Raw genomic sequence first — 16,849 nt, forward strand, 5'->3', positions numbered from 1 at the left:
ATAGGCTGTCTCTTTTACTTTGATATATTTCCTGACTTCCTTTGTCAGCCATGGCTGTCTAATCCCACCCCAGATAATCTTTGTTTTCTTTGGCATGAACCTCTGTACTCTGTCCTCAGTAACACGTATAAACTCCTGCCATTGTTGGTCTACTGTCTTCCCCGCTAGGCTCTGCTTCCAGTCGATCTTCGTCAATTCCCCTCTCATGCCCCTGTAATTACCTTTATTTAACTGGAATACCATTCCATCCGATTTTGCCTTCTCTCTTTCAAACTGCAGACCGAACTCTCCCATATTATGATCACTGCCTCCTAAGTGTTCCCTTACTTTAAGATCTTTTATAAAGTCTGGCTCAGTGCATAGCACCAAGTCCAGAATAGCCTGTTCCCTTCTGGGCTCCATCACAAGCTGTTCCAAAAAGCCATCCTGCAAACATTCCATGAATTCTTTTTCTTTGGATCCACCAGCAACATTATTCACCCAATCCACCTGCATGTTGAAGTCCCCCATGATCACCGTGACCTTGCCTTTCTGACGTGCCCTATTTATTTCTTGGTGCATCTTGCGCCCCTCATCCTGATCACTGTTAGGAGGTGTGTACATAACTCCCATTATAGTTTTTTTTGCCTTTGTGGTTCCTCAATTCCACCCACATAGACTCCACATCTTCTGACCCTATGTCATTTAGTGCCGTAGATCTCATTCCATTCTTAACGAACAAGGGAACCCCACCCGCTCTGCCCACCTCCCTCTCTTTTCGATATGTTGTGAATCCTTGGATGTTTAACTGCCAGTCCTGAGCTCCCTGCAACCATGTCTCTGTGCTGCCTACCACATCATAATCATTCAAGAGGATTTGTGCTGTTAATTCATCTACTTTGTTGCGAATGCTAAGAGCATTTAGATGAAGTGTCTTAATGCAAGCTTTCTTATCAATATGAGAGAGGTTGGACATGCCAAGATGCCTTAAGTTATCCTTCCTTTTTGCTGTATTCCTAGTCTGCCTCGAGCTTAAATCCTCCTGTACACATGCTATCCTGTTGCTTATCTTTCCATTTAACTCCATACTCCCTGTCTCTTTCACTTTCCCTTCCCCCCGACTCACGAGTTTAAAGTCTGACTGACCACCCCATTCATCTTTTTTGCTAGAACACTGGTTCCAGATCGGTTCAGGTGGAGACTGTCCCGATGGTACAGATCCCCCCCGGTTCCAAAACTGATGCCAATGCCCCATGAAATGGAATCCCTCTTTCCCACACCAATTCCTTCGCCACATGTTTACTTCCCTAACTTTCTTTTCCCTATGCCAATTGGCACGTGGCTCGGGCAGTAATCCAGAGATTATGACCCTTGAGGACCTGTACTTCAATTTCTTTCCTCGTGTTTCATAATCCCTGAGCAGGACCTCTACCCGAGCTTTGCCTATGATGTTAGTCCCAACGTGGACCACAACAACCGGATCTTCCCCCTCCTGCTCCAATATCCTTTCAACCCGGTCGGAGATGTCTCGCACCCTGGCACCGGGCAGGCAACACACCGTGAGGGACGCCCGATGCAGCTTGCACAGGATACTATCTGTCCCTCTAATTATAGAATCCCTGATAACAACTACCTGTCTTTTTGCTCCGCCCCTCTTGAATGACCTTGTGCGCCACGGTGCCATGGTCAGCTGGCTCATCCTGTCCACAGTCCTTTTCCTCAACCGTACAGGGAGCAACAATCTCATACCTGTTGCAGGTATCTGTCCAGATATATCTGAAAAGATGCTAATGTGTCTGCGTCTACCAGCTCCGCTGGCACCGCGTTCCAGGCACCCACCACCCTCTGTGTATAGAACTTTCCACGCCTATCTCCCTTAAACTTTCCTCCTCTCACTCTGAACTCATGACCCCTAGTAATTGAGTCCCCCACTCTGGGGAATAAGCTTCTTGCTATCCACCCTGTCTCTCCCCTCATGATTTTGTAGACCTCAATCAGGTACCCCCAATCTCCATCTTTCTCATGAAAATAATCCTAATCTACTCAACCTCTCTTCATAGCTAGCACCCTCCATACCAGGCAACATCCTGGTGAACCTCCGCTGCACCCTGCCCAAAGCGTCCACGTCCTTTTGGTAACGTACACAGTACTCTAAATGTGGCTGAACCAAAGTCTTATACAACAGTACATGACCTGCCAACTCTTGTACTCAGTACCCCGTCCGATGAAGGAAAGCATGCCGTATGCCTTCTTGACCACCCTCTTCACCTGGCTTGCCACCTCCAGGGAACAATGGACCTGAACACCCAGGTCTCTCTGTTCATCAATTTTCCCTAGGACTTTACCATTTACTGTATAGTTCGCCCTTGAATTAGATCTTCCAAAATGCATCACCTCACATTTGCCCGGATCGAACTCCATCTGCCATTTATCTGCCACACTCTGCAGTCTATCTATATTCTGCTGTAATCTCTGACAGTCCCCCTCACTATCTGCTGCTCCACCAATCTTAGTGTCATCTGCAAACTTGCTGATCAGACCACCTACACCTTCCTCCAAATCATTTACGTATATCACAAACAACAGTGGTCCCAGCACAGAACCTTGTGGAACACCACTGGTCACAGGTCTCCAATTTGAGAAACTCCTTACTACCGCTACTCTCTGTCTCCTGTTGCCGAGCCCATTTTTTTTTTATCCATCGAGCGAGCACACCCTGGACCCCATGCGACTTCACTTTCTCCATCAGCCTGCCATGGGGAACCTTATCAAACACCTTACTGAAGTCCATGTAAATGACATCTACAGCCTTTCCCTTTCAATCAACTTTGTCACGTCGTCAAAGAATTCTATTAAGTTGGTTAGACATGACCTTCCCTGCACAAAACCATGTTGCCTATCACTGACAAGCTGATTTGCTTCCAAATGGGAACAGATCCTATCCCTCAGTATCTTCTCCAGTAGCTTCCTGACCACTGACGTCAGGCTCACTGGTCAATAATTACCTGGGTTATCCTTGCTAACCTTCTTAAACAAGGCGACAACATGAGCAAGTCTCCAGTCCTCCGGGACCTCACCCGTGTCTAAGGATGCTGCAAAGATATCTGTTAAGGCCCCGGCTATTTCCTGCCTCGCTTCCCTCAATAACCTGGTATAGATCCCCACCTTAATGCCTTTTTGGAGACCCAACACTTCATCCTTCCTTGTGTCAACTTGACCTGGAGTAAGCAAACATCTATCCCTCACATCACCATCTGTCATGTCCCTCCCCTTGATGAATACCGATGCAAAGTATTTGTTAAGAATGTCAAGATAATACAATGTGAGGCTGGATGAACACAGCAGGCCAAGCAGCATCTCAGGAGCTTTTGTGCTCCTGAGATGCTGCTTGGCCTGCTATGTTCATCCAGCCTCACATTGTATTATCTTGGAATTCTCCAGCATCTGCAGTTCCCATTATCTCTGTTAAGAATGTCACCCATTTTCTCTGACTCAGTGCATAACGTTGCTTCTTTGTCCTTAAGTGGGCCAATCCTTCCTCTAGTTACCCTCTTGCTCCTTATATATGAATAAAAGGCTTTGGGATTTTCCTTAACCATGTTTGCCAGCAATATCTCATGTCTTCTCTTAGCCCTCTTCATCCCTCGTTTCAGATGCGCTCGAAATTCCCCGTGTTCTTCCAAAGATTCATCTCTCTTCAGTCACCTGGACCTAATCTATGCTTCCTTTTTCCTCTTGGCTAGTCTCACAATTTCATCTGTCACCCATGGTTCCCTCATCTTGCCTTTTCTGTTCCTCATTTTCACAGGAACATGTCCTGCACGCTAATCAAACTCTCTTTAAAAGCCTCCCACATATCAAATGTGGATTTACCTTCAAACAGTTTCTCCCAATCTAAATTCCCCAGATGCTGCCAAATCTTGGTATAGTTGGCCTTCCCCCAGTTTAGAACTCTTCCTTTAGGACCACTGCCATCCTTGTCGATGAGTATTGTAAAACTTAGGGAATTGTGGTCGCTATTTCCAAAGTCACTCCCTGCTGTAATTTCAACCATCTGGCTGGGTTCATTCCCCAGCACCAGGTCCAGTATGGCCCCTTCCCGAGTTGGACTACATACACACTGCTCTTGAAAACCCTCCTGGACACACCTTACAAATCCTGCTCCATCTTGACCCCTAACACTAAGTGAATCCCAGTCAATGTTGGGAAAATTAAAATCTCCCATCACCACCACCCTGTTTCTCCTACACCTTTCCATTATCTGTTTACATATTTGTACCTCTATCTCACGCTCGCTGTTGGGAGGCCTGTAGTACAGCCCCAGCATTGTTACTGCATCCTTCCTATTTCTGAGTTCTACCCATATTGCCTCAATGCTTGAGCCCTCCATGGGGCCCTCCTTCAGTACAGCTGTGATATCGTCTTCGACCAGTATTGCAACTGACATTAAAAAGTAGCAGTAGATCACTGGAAAAGGAGGCTGAAGAATCAGTATGAGGAATGAAGAAATGGAAGAGGAACTGAACAGGTACTTTGTATCAGTCTTCATGGTGGAAAACACCCATCGCATACTAGAACTTTGAGAGTTAGGGGCAGTGGTGAATTTCATAGCCATAACTAAGGAAAAGGTGCTCGGGAAGCAGAAAAGTCTGAAGGTGGACCAATCACCCCTGGACCAGATGGACTGTATTGCAGAGTTCTGAAGGAGATAGCTGAGGAAATTGTTGAGGCATTAGTGGTGATCTTTCAGGAATCACTGGAGATAGGGAGGATCTCAGGGATTTGGAAAATGGCTAAAGCAACACCCCTGTTTATGAAAAGAGAGAGGCAGAAGAAGGGAAATTATAGGCCAGTTATCCTGACCTCAATCATTGGTAAGATTTTAGAGTCCATTATTAAGGATGAGATTGCAGAGACCTTGGAAGTACATGACAAAATCGGGCTGAATCAGCACAGCTTCATCGAGGGGAAGTTATACTTGACAAATCTGTTAGAATTCTTTGAGTAGAAAGTGAGCAAGTTAGACAAAAGGAAGCCAGTGAATGTGATTTGTTTGGATTTCCAGAACGCTGTTGAGAAGGTACCAAATAAGATGAGAGCCCATAGTGTTTTAGCAAGGTACTGCCATAGATAGAGCATTGGCTGACTGTCAGAAGGCAGAGAGTGTAGATAAAGGGGTCTTTTACAGGATGGCAGCTGGTGACTAGTGGAGTCCTGCAGGGATCAGTGTTGGGACCACAACAGTTCACGTAATACCTTAATGATATGTACGAAGCAACTGAGACATTGTTGCTGAGTTTACAGTCGACACAGTGACAGATGGAGGGACAGATAGCAGTGAGGAAGTTGAAGAAGGACTTGCATAGGCTCGGAGACTGGGCAAAGAAGTGGCAGACAGAGACTGTGTGGGACACTGTGAGGTTATGTGCTTTGGTAGGAAAAATGGAGGCGTAGATTATTTTCTAAATGAGAACGGGCATTTGAGGTCTGAAGCACAACTGTCCCTCGTTGCCCTTGAGAAGGTAGCAGTTAGTTTCCTTCTTGAACTGCTGAAAGTACATTTGCTGTTGGTAGATACAATGCCATTAGGGAGGGAATTTTGGATTTTGACCCAGCATGTTACCAGCTGAGCCTGAACATTGTCCAGTTCACTCTGCACAAAATAACCCTTTTTACCCCTGGAATTAACATCATGAACGTTCTGAGAACTGCTGTTGTAAGCATATCCTCGCTTAATAGACCAAAACTGTACACTGTGCTCCTTGAGTGGCGTCACCAATGTCTTGTGTGGAAAGATTTTCACTCCTTCCCTCCTTGAAATAAAGATTTGCACCTCACGTGCCTTCTAAAATACATGCTGTGCATAGAAGCTAAATTTTTGTGCTTCATGTACGCCTTTTGGAAATCCAAATTAACGACATCTGCTAATTTCGCTTCAACGACCCGGTTTGTTGAAGAATTAGAATTCCTTGAAGTAGAAACTCAAATGGATTCACCATATTTTTAAATTTATCCTTTTCACTTAACTTATCAAATCTGCCTGAATATGATCTAAATGGTTTGCTGCTGCCTTCTCAATAATAAATTCTAGCAATTTCCCAATGACAAACTTTAGACGAAGTAAATTCGTACTTCGCTGCATTCTGCTGGGATCTTTCCACAATCTAGAAAAGATTACAGCCAATACATCCATTTGGGCAGCACGGTGACTCAGTGGTTAGCTCTTCAGCCTCACAGCGCCAGGGCCCGGGTTCGACTCCAGCCTTGGGTAACTGTCTGTGCGGAGTTTGCACATTCTCCCTGTGTCTGCATGGGTTTGCTCCATGTGCTCCAATTTCCTCCCGCAGTCCAAAGATGTGCAGGCTAGGTGGATCGGCCATGCTGAATTGCCCATCGTGTTCAGTGGTGTTTGGGTTATAGGGGTGGGGTGGGATGCTGCAAGGGGCGATGTGGACTTGTTGGGCTGTCGGACCTGTTTCCACACTGTAGGGAACCTAATTTAATCTCATCTCTGCAGTCAACTCTTATAATCCTCCATGTTATCATCTAATTTAGTCTGAAGGGATGCCTGAGAACTAACGAAGTGAGGGAACAGGTTTTATGTCTGTATTAATTGAGGATGAATTGAGTGTGAGTTGGTTGTATAAATATGGGAGCTAGTAATTAGGGGTTGAAGTTTATGGAGTATTATTAAAAGAAATAAAGCTCTGATGGTACGATGTGGGGTTGGACTCTTTGCATACCTGGGATCCAAGTCTTTAGGTCCCAGGGAACCTGTTAACTTCATCTTCTCAGTTTTCCTCAATGTTTCCTTGAGGATTTCCTTCTCCCTTTCGCTCCCTACTTTTCGCCCATTGATATTTTTTGTATGTTTTCTACTGTGAAATCAGATGGAAAATATTGGTTCAAAGCTTGTGCCATTACCCTCATTTCCCATCATGAATTCCCCAGTCTCACCCTCTCATGAGCCATTATTCACTGTCTTTACTCTTTTCCTTTTGATACACTTGTGGAAGCCTTTACTGTATTTATATTAATGTCTCCCTCATTATTACTTTGGTCATCTTTTGTTCACATCTGAAATATTTCCAGTTCCACAATTTTCCAATCTTTCTTTCAATTTATACTATCTTTAACTTTCTTAGATAGCAACAGATGGCACCATGGTGCATTCTAGCTGTACATCCTTTCATTCTAAATTGACAATATTTTTGTTCAGAGTTATGAAATATCCCCTGAAACATCTGCCATTGTTTCTCTATGGTCTTACCTTTTAAACTATTTTCCCAGTTCAACTCTGCCTTTATACTCCTGAATTATCTTCAATGAAAGTTTAAGATATTAAACAGTTTCAGACCGAATTCTCAACCTCGACCTTGATGTAAAATTCTACCACATCCTGATCATTCTTACCCAGAGAATCCTATACTATTGATGAGTTGTATCTCAAAACATACTATCAGGTCTAAAATATCTTAATCCCTGCTTGGTTCCAGTGGTACAGTTTTAAGACTCCAAATGCATTCTGTGAATATATGCTGAGGGGTAGATAACTGCTCTTAACATCAAGGTGCCATTCAACCAAATATGACATCAAGGAGCCGTCGCAAAGCTGCAGTCAGTAAGAATCAGGTGAAAAACCCTCTGCTGGCTGGAACCTTACCATAAAGGAAGTGGTTGTGGTTGTTGGAAGTCAGTTGCCCCAACTCCAAAGCATCACTGCGGGGGTTACGTAAATTTGTGCCCTGAGCTCAACCATCTTCAACTATTTGATCAAATGCCATCCCTCCGTCAGAAGGTCGTACGTGGGGATGTTCTCAGTTGATTGTGTCATGTTCAGCACCACTCATAGCTCCTCAGATGCTGAAGTAGTCCATGTCCACGGAACATAACTAGTTTTGAGCTGAAGAGAAGCAAGTGGTAGTTGTGCTGTGCAAGTTACAGGCAATGAACGTCACCATTAAGGAGAATCTAACCATTGCCCCATGACTTCCACTCCTTTACTGCCAATATTCTGAGGCTTATCAGGTTTCCAGAAACTGAATTGGACCAAACTTATAATTATTGTGACGACAAGAGCAGGTCAGAGGTTAAGAATTCTGCAGTGAATAATGAGCCCCCTGTCTACACAAAGCCTGTCCACCATCTATCAAGCCCAAGTCAGGAATGTAATCTCCACTGGTCAGGACTGGTGCAGCTCCGTCAACACTCAGGAAGCTTGAACCATATGGGACAAAGCAGCCTGTTGGATTGGTACCCCACCCACCACCTTCAACATCTGTTCTATCATCACTAATGCATAATTAGTGCCCCATGCAAGTTTCCCTCCAAGCCACACACACTATCCTGACTCGGAACGATATCACTGTTCATTAATAGTCATTGAGTTAAGATTCTGGAGCTTCTTTCTGAACAGCACTGCTCTAAGGACTGCAGTTATTCAAGAAGGCAGCTCACCACCACCTTCTCCAGGGTAATTGGGCTTAGCCAGCAACATCCACATCCCGTGAATAAAAAAGAATCTTCCAGACTACCTGTGCCAATTGAATTCACAGTTTATTGTAACATCTTTCTGACAAGATCCCATTACTTCTTGGTCTATAGCCTCTCTGCTATCCTGGACTGTATCTTCTGTCAGGGGATCTATGAATCTGAAACTGTCACAGCCGTGACTTCTTTCCTTTGCTGCTCCTTATCTCTACCCAAACTGATTCTATATTTTGCCTGGGAGCCAGTTAGCTCAGTTGGCTGGTTTGTAATTCAGAATGATACCAACAGCATGGGATACTACACTGTCTGAAGTTACAATGAAGGAGTCTCCTTCTCAACCTGTCTCCTCATCGGAGGTGTGGTAACCTTCAATTTAAACCACCTCCAGATATCTCTCTTGACTGTGAGAGCAGCCCTGTGGTCCCATCTGGGACTATAGTGACTTTGAATCTCCAAACCAAGATAATTTCTCACCAATGTATTGATCTCATCTTTGACACAGTACAGAAAACCAAAAAAATTAAACCCAATGAGATGAATTTTGGATCACTGGATTATATGGCAAAATTGGACAAAAAAATGCACTATTGTTAAAATAATTAGCAGTTCAACCAGAAAGGCCACTAATGTGAATCCTGGATCTGTGTATCATTTGAAATGACTTAATTGTATAGTTCTAGTATTTGGCCACAAGATGGAGAATTCTTCTCAGGTGATGTTGTAGCCAGAAGATAGAAAGATGACAGAAATGTTTGGAGAGATATGGGCCAAGCACAGGCAGGTGGAACTAGTTCAGTTTGGGATTGTGATCAGCATAGACTGGTTGGACCAAAGGATCTGTTTTCATGCTGTCTGACTCTATGAAACTGAAGCTTAATAGTCTGAAACTCACATTCAGACATATCTAACTTTATCATAATCTTACAGAAAGATAGCCGACTTTATCCCTCAGAGTTGCAGACTCTTCAATTTTACATCTTCAAAGACATTTAGCAGGGAGAGCATGGATTATCGAGTGAGTTGAGTCGATTGGTTCATTGTTAATTCTGAACTAAATTTGATTTATTTTACATTTTTAGACAACATCAGGTGAAGATGTGCGTGATTTCACCAAGGTGCTGAAAAATAAGTTCAGATCAAAGAAATACTTGGCCAAGCATCCTCGTTTGGGTTATTTCCCAGTACAAACAGTCCTAGAAGGTGAGAACCTTGAGATGTAAGTTTATTGATGTGAGATTTACTAATGTATCAATGCCCATTTGGGAGTTGACAAATATTGCAGCATTATTCATTCTGCAGCTTAGCAGGAGAGTGAGGTTGTCCATTTGCGCATATGTCAGACATACACAATACAAAAACAAGGGGGGCTTAATGATATCATTGGTCCTCTCGCCTTCAAAACAGTGTAGTTACTCAGAGAGTGCATCTGCTCAGGAGTTGTTGATACTGTCACTAACGTGCAACCTTCCTTGATATCTTTCTCTGTCCTCCAGTTCTGTCTTTAAAAACGACAATCAATTCCCCGCTCCTCAAAAGAAAAGAACCTTTGGCTGAACAGAGAACAAAGAACAGTACAGGCCCTTCGGCCCACGATGTTGTGCCGACCTATTATCCCACTAAGATCAAGCTACCCTGCATACCCTTCATTTTACTGTCCTTCATGTGCCTATCCAAGAGTCGCTTAAAAGTCTCTAAATGTATCTGACTCCATTACCACTGCCAGCAGTGCATTCCACACACCCGCCACTCTCTGTGTAAAGAACTTAGCTCTGACATCTCCCCTCCTCCTTCCTCCAGTCACCTTAAAATTTCTCCCCCTCGTAATAGTCATTTCTGCTCTGGGAAAAAATCTCTGACTATCCACTCCAGCTATGCCTCTCATCATCTTGTGTACCTCAATCAAGTCACCTCTCATTCTTCTTTGCTCCAATGAAAAAAGTCCTCGCCCCCGAACACTTTCTCCTAAGACCTGCCATCCATTCCATGCAGCATCCTGCTAACTCTCTTCTACACCCTCACTAAAGCTTCCACATCCTCCCTGTAATGAAGCAACCAGAACTGAAGGCAATATTCCAAGCGCTGCTCCATCCCCACGAACTAATGCTCGATTCCAAATCCCTTTCCTCTTGATGCTTTAAATTCATTGCTGTCTTTCGTGTAATTTCATATTTGAATTCACTGGATCAACTTGCCCCTGCATTCCTGAGACGGTCACAGTGACTTCCCCCCGGCAGTCCTGTCCCGCTCACAGTGACTTCTACCAGCAGTCCTGATCCGCCCGAAGTGACTTCTCCCCGCAGCCCTGACCCGCTCACAGGGACTGGCCCCCGCAGCCCTGACCCGCTCACAGACTGGCCCTTGCAGCCCTGACCTGCTCACAGGGACTGGCCCCCGCAGCCCTGACCCGCTCACAGGGACTGGCCCCCGCAGCCCTGACCCGCTCACAGGGACTGGCCCCCGCAGCCCTGACCCGCTCACAGGGACTGGCCCCCGCAGCCCTGACCCGCTCACAGGGACTGGCCCCCGCAGCCCTGACCCGCTCACAGGGACTGGCCCCCGCAGCCCTGACCCGCTCACAGGGACTGGCCCCCGCAGCCCTGACCCACTCACAGTGACTGGCCCCCGCGGCCCTGACCCGCTCACAGCATACTGCCCCCCGCAGCCGTGTCCCTCTCACAGCGTGCTGCCCCCCGCAGCCGTGTCCCGCTCACAGCGGATGGGCCCCGCAGCCCTGTCCCGCTCACAGGGACTGGGCCCCGAAGCCCTGTCCCGCTCACAGCGTACTTCTCCCCGCAGCCGTGTCCTGCTCACAGCGTACTGCCCCCCGCAGCCGTGTCCCGCTCACAGCGTACTGCCCCCCGCAGCCGTGTCCTGCTCACCGCGTACTGCCCCCCACAGCCATGTCCCGCTCACAGGGACAGGCCCCCGTAGCCCTGACCCGCTCACAGGGACTGGCCCCCGCAGCACTGACCCGCTCACAGGGACTGAACCCCGCAGCCGTGTCCCGCTCACAGGGACTGGACCCCGCAGCCCTGACCCGTTGAGAGGGACTGGCCCCCGCAGCCGTGTCCCGCTCACAGGGACATGCCCCCGCAGCCCAGACCCGCTCGCATCGACATGCCCCCCGCAGTCCTCTCCTGCTCACAGCGACTTGCCCCCCGCAGTCCAGTCCCGCTCACCGCCTACTGCACCCCGCAAACCTTTCCCGCTCACTGAGACTGGGCCCCGAAGCCCTGTCCCGCTCACAGCGTACTTCCCCCCGCAGCCGTGTGCTGCTCACAGCGTACTGCCCCCCGCAGCCGTGTCCCGCTCACAGCGTACTGCCCCCCGCAGCCGTGTCCTGCTCACCGCGTACTGCCCCCCGCAGCCATGTCCCGCTCACAGGGACAGGCCCCCGTAGCCCTGACCCGCTCACAGGGACTGGCCCCCGCAGCACTGACCCGCTCACAGGGACTGAACCCCGCAGCCGTGTCCCGCTCACAGGGACTGGACCCCGCAGCCCTGACCCGTTGAGAGGGACTGGCCCCCGCAGCCGTGTCCCGCTCACAGGGACATGCCCCCGCAGCCCAGACCCGCTCGCATCGACTTGCCCCCCGCAGTCCTCTCCTGCTCACAGCGACTTGCCCCCCGCAGTACAGTCCCACTCACCGCCTACTACACCCCGCAAACCTTTCCCGCTCACTGGGACTGGGCCCTGCAGCCCTGTCCCGCTCATCGGGACTGGCCCCCGCTGCACTGACCCGCCCACAGGGACTGGCCTCTGCAGCCCTGACCCGCTCACAGGGACTGGTCCCCGCAGCCGTGTCCTGCTCACCGCGTACTGCCCCCCGCAGCCATGTCCCGCTCACAGCGGACTGGGCCCCGCAGCCCTTTCCCGCTCACAGGGACTGGCCCCCGTCGCCCTGACCCGCTCACAGCGACTTGCCCCCCGCAGTCCTAACCCGCTCACAGCGACTTGCCCCCCGCAGTCCTGTCCCGCTCACCGCGTACTGCCCCCCACAGCCCTGTCCCGCTCAAAGGGACTGGGCCCCGCAGTGCTGTCCCGCTCACAGGGACTGACCCCTGCGGCCCTGACTCGCTCACAGGGACTGGCCCCCGCAGCCCTGACCCGCTCACAGGGACTGGCCCCCGCAGCCCTTACCCGCTCACAGGGACTGGCCCCCGATCCCTGACCCGCTCACAGCGAATTGCCCCCTGCAGTCCTGTCGCGCTCAGTGGGACTGGCCCCCGCAGCCCTGTCCCGCTGACAGGGACTGACCCCCGCAGCCCTGTCCCGCTGACAGGGATTTGCCCCTGCAGCCCTGACCCGCTCACTGTGACTTGCCCCTCCTTCCTGACCTGCTCACAGGCACTTGTTCCCTCCGTCGTAACCCGCTCACAACGACTTGTCCCCTCTGTCCTGACCCGCTGACAGCGTCTTGCCTCCCATTCCTCTTAGACAGGTCACCCCTTGCTCAGAAACGGTCCCAATTATCCATGAACCAGAAACCCTGCCCCCTGTGCCAGCTCCTTAACCATGCATTCATCTCACCTATCTTTCTATGACTTAGCTCACTAAGATGTGGCACTCATGGCAACCCATAAATTATTACCCTCTCGGTCCTGCCTTTCAGCCTCTTTGCTAACTCCTTGCACATAGTCCGCAGAATGTCATCCCTCTTTCTGCCGATGTCATTGGTACCAACGTGCACCGTGGCCTCTGGCTGCTCACCCTCCCCTTTTAGAATTTGTTGCAACCACTCAGAGATGTCCTTGACCTTGCACCAGGGAAGCAACACGCAGCCCTGGTGTCTCAAATGTGGCAACAGAATCTATGCCCCCAACGAATGAGTCTCCAACCACACTCGCTCACTTGGATTTGCCTTACTCTGTCCCACAGCAGGGTGGTTTGCACTATGGACCTGGCTACTGCTGATTATATAACTGACCCAGTTTAGTTTTAGATCAGTGTTAACCTTGGTTTAGTGGATAGCCAAGCACCTCAGTAGTCTACAATACAGGAGAAATGCATTCTTAAGCTGACAGATTCTGTGACAGTCAAGGACAAGCACTGAATTGTTCTGACCTCATTTCCAACACCTGGCCCGTAGCCTTGCATGGCTTGGATTGCACTTGCACATTTTAAAAAAAATAAATGTAACGATGATGTGAGGGTAAGGACATGGATTTTTTTTGATATGGCCATATTCTCTCTTGTTGGAGCTGATTGCTGCTTAGCACTTGTATGGTGCAAATGTAACTTATCCTTTCTCAGGCCAAGCCTGATCGTTGTCCAATTCTCACTGTATTTTCTCATCGTTGACTTAATGTTGGTTCGGCCCAACAGTGTTGTACATACCCTGCCTATTCTGAAACTCTGTCACTTAATATTAAGTCTAATAAAGACAAGTATCCAATCTGCCTTCCAAACCACTTCAACGACCTGGTCCATTACATTGTGGGATCAACAGGCATACACATCAAGATCCTGAGATCCCTCTGATCATTGGTGCTTGTGAGGTCCCTATGATTCATCATGGGCTCCAAGATCTGATTGTGCTGTGTCACCTCATCCTTATCCCGTTTGTCCTAACATGAAATAATGTTCTCAAACGCTTCTCAAAAATTATTCCCAATCCTACTTTTTGTAATCATGATACAAGTGAGCATAAAACTTGGAACACGACGGCAACAGGAATGTGCCCTTCGGCCCACCATGTTGGGCCAAACATGACAACAAATGAAAAAATCCCTTCTGCCTGTCCTTGATCCATAGTCCTCCATTCCTTGCATATTCGTGCACGGAACTAAAAGTCCCTTTTAAATGCTTTCATCGTATCTGCATCCACTACCACCCCGGGCAATGTATTCCACACTTTTAACATGCTCAGTGTGAAATATTTGCCCCTCACATCTCTTTTGAACTTCCCCCCTCTCAGCGTAAATGCATGCCCCCTAATAGTGGACACTTCAACTCCGGGGGAGAAGTTTTCTGACCGTTAGCTGTATTGAAATATCTCCTAATTTTATAGACTTCTATCAAGCCTGCCCTCAGCTTCTACTGCCCCAGAGAAAACGAAGAGTTTTTCCAGCTCCTCCGTCTCGTTCATACCCTCTATTCCAGTCAGCATGCTGGTAAATCTCTTCTGCACCCTGTCCAAAGCCTGCACATCCTAAGTGTAATGTGGCGGCCAGAATTGGATGCAATACTTTGTGTGGTCTCAACAAAGTCTTGTAAAGCTGCAGTGTGACATCCTGACTCTTGCACTGAGTTCCCCTATGAATAAAGGCAAGCATGCGATATACCTTCTTGACCACCCTATCTACTTGTGTGGCTACTGTCAGGGAGTTATGGTCTAGGACCCCAAGATCCCTCTGGACATCACTGCTGTTTGGGGTTCTGCCATTAACTGTGTATCCCTTTCCTTAACACTTGGTCTCCTAAAATGTAACACCTCATGCCTGCCCAGATTAAATTCCATCGGCCATTTCTCCGCTCGTGTTTGCAATTGGTCTGTATCTTGCTGTGTCCTTTGACAACCTTCCATGCTGTCCACAAGTCCACTGGTCCTTATATCATCTGCAAACTTAGTAATCCCCAATCTACATTTGCCACCAAGTCATTTACATATATCACAAACAGCAGAAGTCACATCGATGCGGAACACCACTCGTCACTGAGCTGCAGCCAGAAAAACAGCTTTCCACCACTGAGACGGCAAGAACTGTAGATGCTGGAATCAGAGTTAACCAAGTGTGGAGCTGGAGGAACGCAGCAGGTCAGGCAGCATCAGAGGAACAGGAAAGCTGACATTGTTGATGCTGCCTGGCCTGCTGTGTTCCTCCAGCCCTATACTGTGTGATCTTTGTTAGCCTTCCACCGCGACCGTCTGCCTTATATGGGCAGGCCAAGTCACCATGGATCTCATGGATCTTAATCTTCTGGATGAGCATACCATGAGGGACCTTGTTGAAAACGTTCGTAAAATCCATGTATATGCTATCAACTGTTCTACCCGAATTGATCACCCTTGTCACCTCCTTGAAAACTTCAACTGACTTGGTAAGACATAACCTGCCCCGCATAATGCCATGCTGGCTGTCCCTTATTAGCCCATACCTTTGAGACATGAGACACTCACCAGTCTGTAGTTTCCTGGAAAGTCCCTGTTTTCCTGCTTGAACAGAGGAACGACTTTATCCACTCACCAGTCTCCGCAACCCCTCCAGTGCCTGGCAAGGATATCAGATCCTGTTGAAAGTGGTGTGTTGATGCATTTGTGTCATGATTGTGTTTTGTTTGAGCCCTAACATTGAAAGCAGTGTAAGAATGTCTTTGTGCAGCAGGTGAGGTGTGATGAGACTGAGCCTTCATACAATTGCAAGATGTTGAAAATTTGCCATTATTTATGAAAACAGTGATAAATTTCCATGATCAACATTTCTGTTACACTGCGATGATTATCCCGTGGCATGTAAAATCAGAAAGATACGATAAAATGAGACTGGGTCATATGCAGGGAGAATGTTTGCCTTTCATGTCCATAGAAGTAGTGAAATATTTCCATGAAGCTAAAAGTCACTTTTCCGTTCATTGAAGGACACAATCATCGCCTTGGAAGCTTCATCACGATACTACTTTGCATTTCTGAAGAGGGAAGAAGAAATCAACATGCAAATTCAATTCCATGGTTTTGGAAGTCCCTTTGAGAACACGATTCATTTGCGCCGACATAATGCTCTGACCAAGAAAGAATTGAAGGTGAGTTTGTAGTTTGGAAGATCGCAGCAATTTATGCATCAACTTCTTCATCGATAATGTTCCATTGCTTTCAAACTGCATTTTCCTCTCTGCAAGATAATAACTGTTAGAACAAGCAACAGCATCGGTAGATGGTCTATGGGGAATGCAATGTTACAAAACCCGATCCATTCAACAACATATTTCAGATAAGTCAACAAATTAAATATTCCAGCACAGGATAAAACAAGGAGGATGAGAATGAGGAGGCAATAGCTCTGATGACAAAAGAACAGAAATTTACCTTTATCCATTCGAGCAAAAAAGCAGGCACACAAATAAATAATCATCTAAGAATGCACGTGTGCAACGGAGGCTACAGGGGGACTAAGAATGCCGAATTGTTGTCATGCGTATTGCTGAAAGGATGATTGAAACAGAATCTGTGGTAAATTTGTTGAAATACAGATGATGCATCTCAGGATGTTGGAGGAAGAACATTTATGGACTGAGGCAAATTGTATTGCCCTTTTCAGGAGTTATTAGGTTCATAATGAATTGAAAGACTTCCTTCTGTGCTGAAAGCTTTAGTTTAGTTGCAGCTGAATCACAATTTCTGTTCCTGGTAGTATTTAGCAAACTGTTAAAAGTGAATGTCAC

At 47.5% G+C, this 16,849-nt stretch overlaps 1 protein-coding gene across 7 annotated transcripts in view; it reads left to right on the forward strand.

Moving 5' to 3' along the window:
- The window catches only part of LOC132209270 (utrophin-like), a 559,562-nt gene extending 543,387 nt beyond the window's left edge, over positions 1 to 16,175 (forward strand). For all 7 annotated transcript variants that reach the window (XM_059644398.1, XM_059644399.1, XM_059644397.1 and 4 more), the window contains 2 exons: positions 9,549 to 9,669; positions 16,049 to 16,175. In XM_059644398.1, the coding sequence (XP_059500381.1) occupies positions 9,549 to 9,669; positions 16,049 to 16,158 (231 nt within the window). In that variant the 3' untranslated portion in view covers positions 16,159 to 16,175. The remainder of the gene's footprint in view (positions 1 to 9,548; positions 9,670 to 16,048) is intronic.
- Positions 16,176 to 16,849: the final 674 nt, after the last annotated feature.

The sequence above is a fragment of the Stegostoma tigrinum genome, unplaced genomic scaffold, assembly GCF_030684315.1.
Source record: "Stegostoma tigrinum isolate sSteTig4 unplaced genomic scaffold, sSteTig4.hap1 scaffold_79, whole genome shotgun sequence".
Lineage (NCBI taxonomy): Eukaryota > Metazoa > Chordata > Chondrichthyes > Orectolobiformes > Stegostomatidae > Stegostoma > Stegostoma tigrinum.